We start from the raw sequence: 2,678 nt of genomic DNA, 5'->3' as shown, positions 1-2,678 counted from the left end.
GGCGGCGCGGGGAGCGTACATATCTATCTATAAATATATGTATATCTATATCTATACTCTATACTAATATAAAAAACGTAAACCCACACTACTTAGTTATGTAGGATGTCAGTATGTTTTTAAATAATTATTTTTTAATAAAAAGATACACACTTACGACACGCTTTAGCCTAAATATTACACGCTATTAAATTTAGGGAGTAAATAATTTAAGTAAATACCGTCATGCCGGAAAGAGACAAAGTATCTATACATCTTACTTCATATCTGAATATATGAATGCGAAATGCTTAGATGGATGGATGGACGTTTGTTAGAGTTTATAGCTTAAAGAGCTCAACTAATCTTGAATTTGGCATAGATGTAGAAGATATTTTGGAAGAACACATAGGCCACTTACTTTTGTTTTTTTTTTAATTCCACGAGGTCGAAGTCGCGGGCGAAAGGTAGTATTCTAATAATTTTATGAACATGACGTACTTTCGTTCCTCAAGGCCACATTTGTACCTGACAATATCTGATAGTTGCGGATATATTATAGACTCCGTCCGCGTGATATTAAAAAAACAAAAACAAAAGAGAGTAGCGTATGTGTTCTTACTACCTATCTTCTATATCTACACCGAATTTCATCAAATCCGTTCAGCCGTTTAGGCTACAAACGATAACAAACTTCCATCAATTCATCCATCTATCTAAACATTCGCATTTATAATATTAGTATGAAGTATGACATATAGGATACTTTTTAAAAAATTCCACTTTTACGGAGCAAGCCCGGTGAATATGTAAATGCCTCTACAAGGCAAACAGTGGCACTTCAGTTACAAAAACAAATCGTGCGTTGCAGATGTACAGGAGCAGTTGGACGCGGCGGTGACGCGCGCGCACGCGGCGGGTCTTAAGCTGTGCGGCGCGCTGCGGCAGCTGGCGGGGCGCGCGGGCGGCGCGGGCGGCGGGGGCGGCGCGGGGGGCGCGGCGGGCCGCATTGCGCGGCTGCAGTACGCGGGCGCACGTCGCCGCTGCGCCGCTGCGCTGGCGGAGCACACGCAGCTGCTGCAGCTCCTGCGCGACGACCGCGCGCGACTGTTGCACGAGCAGATCAAGCTGAGTAAGATAAAGTAAATTTTTTTTAAATGAATAAAATGGTGTATACCTACTGTACCGAGTACTGTATCCAAAACGGTCACGTTCAACATATATTACATATTTCGGCCTAAATCCATTAAGTTAAAACAAAATCCAAATCGGTCTTTTATGAGAATGGCGCCCACAGACCATAGACCACAGACACACAGACAAAGCAACAAAAATAATAATAATTCTTGGGCATTCTTTTGGAGAAAAGAAAATTATTTTTATGCTTATTAAATATGCTTTATCTTCCTTGACAAAGAAACTCGAAAATGTATATAGTGCCTACTTCATAAATAATATTGTAACATTTTTCACATAAACTCACTAACGCTCTATATTCTCGTACTACCTTATATAGCGATCTTCAAAACCACATGTCAATATAGTAAAATTAAATTAATTGCCAACATATGTAATTGAATAATATTTATAATTGTTGAAAAATGTTTTATTTCATGTCAATACGCGGTGGCACTAAACTTAACAACAGACCTACCTGTCATAGAAAGTGCCACTGACATATATATTGTTCACTTTGCCTCGTATGTCTTTATTTATTAAATGTCCTTGTCTTTGACCTTGATTCTTTTTCCAAATGTGGAATCGTTGGGTGTTGGGTGTTGGGTGTTGGGTGTTGGGTGAGGACTTGAGTGATCAAAAATGTTTCGAACGTGCCTTTTAAATCTCAGCTCTATGCGATTAAACGCATCTACAATTGCGGATGTCTATGGGCAGCGGTCGCTTCGCCATTTTGGCGGTTTCAGGTGGTCGCTTGCTCGTTTGCCACCTTATGTTGTATATAAAAAAAAACAATAATTTAGTTTCAACATTTAATTTCATTAATTTGGGTTTAAGATATAAATATGATTTTTACTTATGAATTACCGAATGAGGGGCGCTAAAAAGGTATTGTTCCCCCAGCACGAGGTAACCTCGCAATTCCTTTGAGTATATACTCGTATAATTTAAACTATCATAAAAAGGCGCATGATTTAACGGGAAGTAGATCTAGATCGTATTACTCATTGTTGTACTGTTGGATCAAATTGTACTAATTACCAAAACTTGACGTCAGCGGTCGGCGACCTCTCCCCACCTCCGACACGATTCAGCACTAATGCAACAGTTCTCACTCTGGCTGATTTTCTGCTGTTTTTTTTAATTAATTAAATACCTAATAATTTACAGCAAACCTGACATTATCGGAGGAGGAATGCGAGCAGCTACTAGACTCCAACAACGTAGCGCTGTTCGTCGACAACGTAAGTGCAATGAGGCCACGTCACCGCCACAGCGCAGAGCCGCGCGGCGTCTCGGCCTCACACTCAGAGTGTGGCGTGTCAATTCTGTTCCACTCGTAGCACAATTAGTAAATTGATTCCTTCAATATGCAATTTGCCGAGTGTTTACTTTTTTTCTGGGGCAAATAACAAAAGACCAGCGATAACAAAAACAAAATACACTAAAAACAAAACAAAATGCACTAAAAACAAAATATTCTCAAAAAAATAGTACACTAAAAAGTAACGAAATAATTCCTT

At 39.5% G+C, this 2,678-nt stretch overlaps 1 protein-coding gene across 1 annotated transcript in view; it reads left to right on the top strand.

The window, feature by feature from the left end:
* The first annotated feature begins 725 nt into the window (after nt 1–725).
* The window catches only part of LOC106111658 (syntaxin-1B-like), a 5,955-nt gene continuing 4,002 nt past the window's right edge, over nt 726–2,678 (top strand). Inside the window, exons 1-2 of the mRNA XM_013293802.1 lie at nt 726–1,111; nt 2,326–2,399. Of these exons, the coding sequence (XP_013149256.1) occupies nt 793–1,111; nt 2,326–2,399 (393 nt within the window). The 5' untranslated portion in view covers nt 726–792. The remainder of the gene's footprint in view (nt 1,112–2,325; nt 2,400–2,678) is intronic.

This window comes from Papilio polytes, unplaced genomic scaffold (genome assembly GCF_000836215.1).
Source record: "Papilio polytes unplaced genomic scaffold, Ppol_1.0 DF824158.1, whole genome shotgun sequence".
In the NCBI taxonomy this organism is placed as follows: Eukaryota; Metazoa; Arthropoda; class Insecta; order Lepidoptera; family Papilionidae; genus Papilio; species Papilio polytes.
This window is presented reverse-complemented; position numbering and strand designations above follow the sequence as displayed.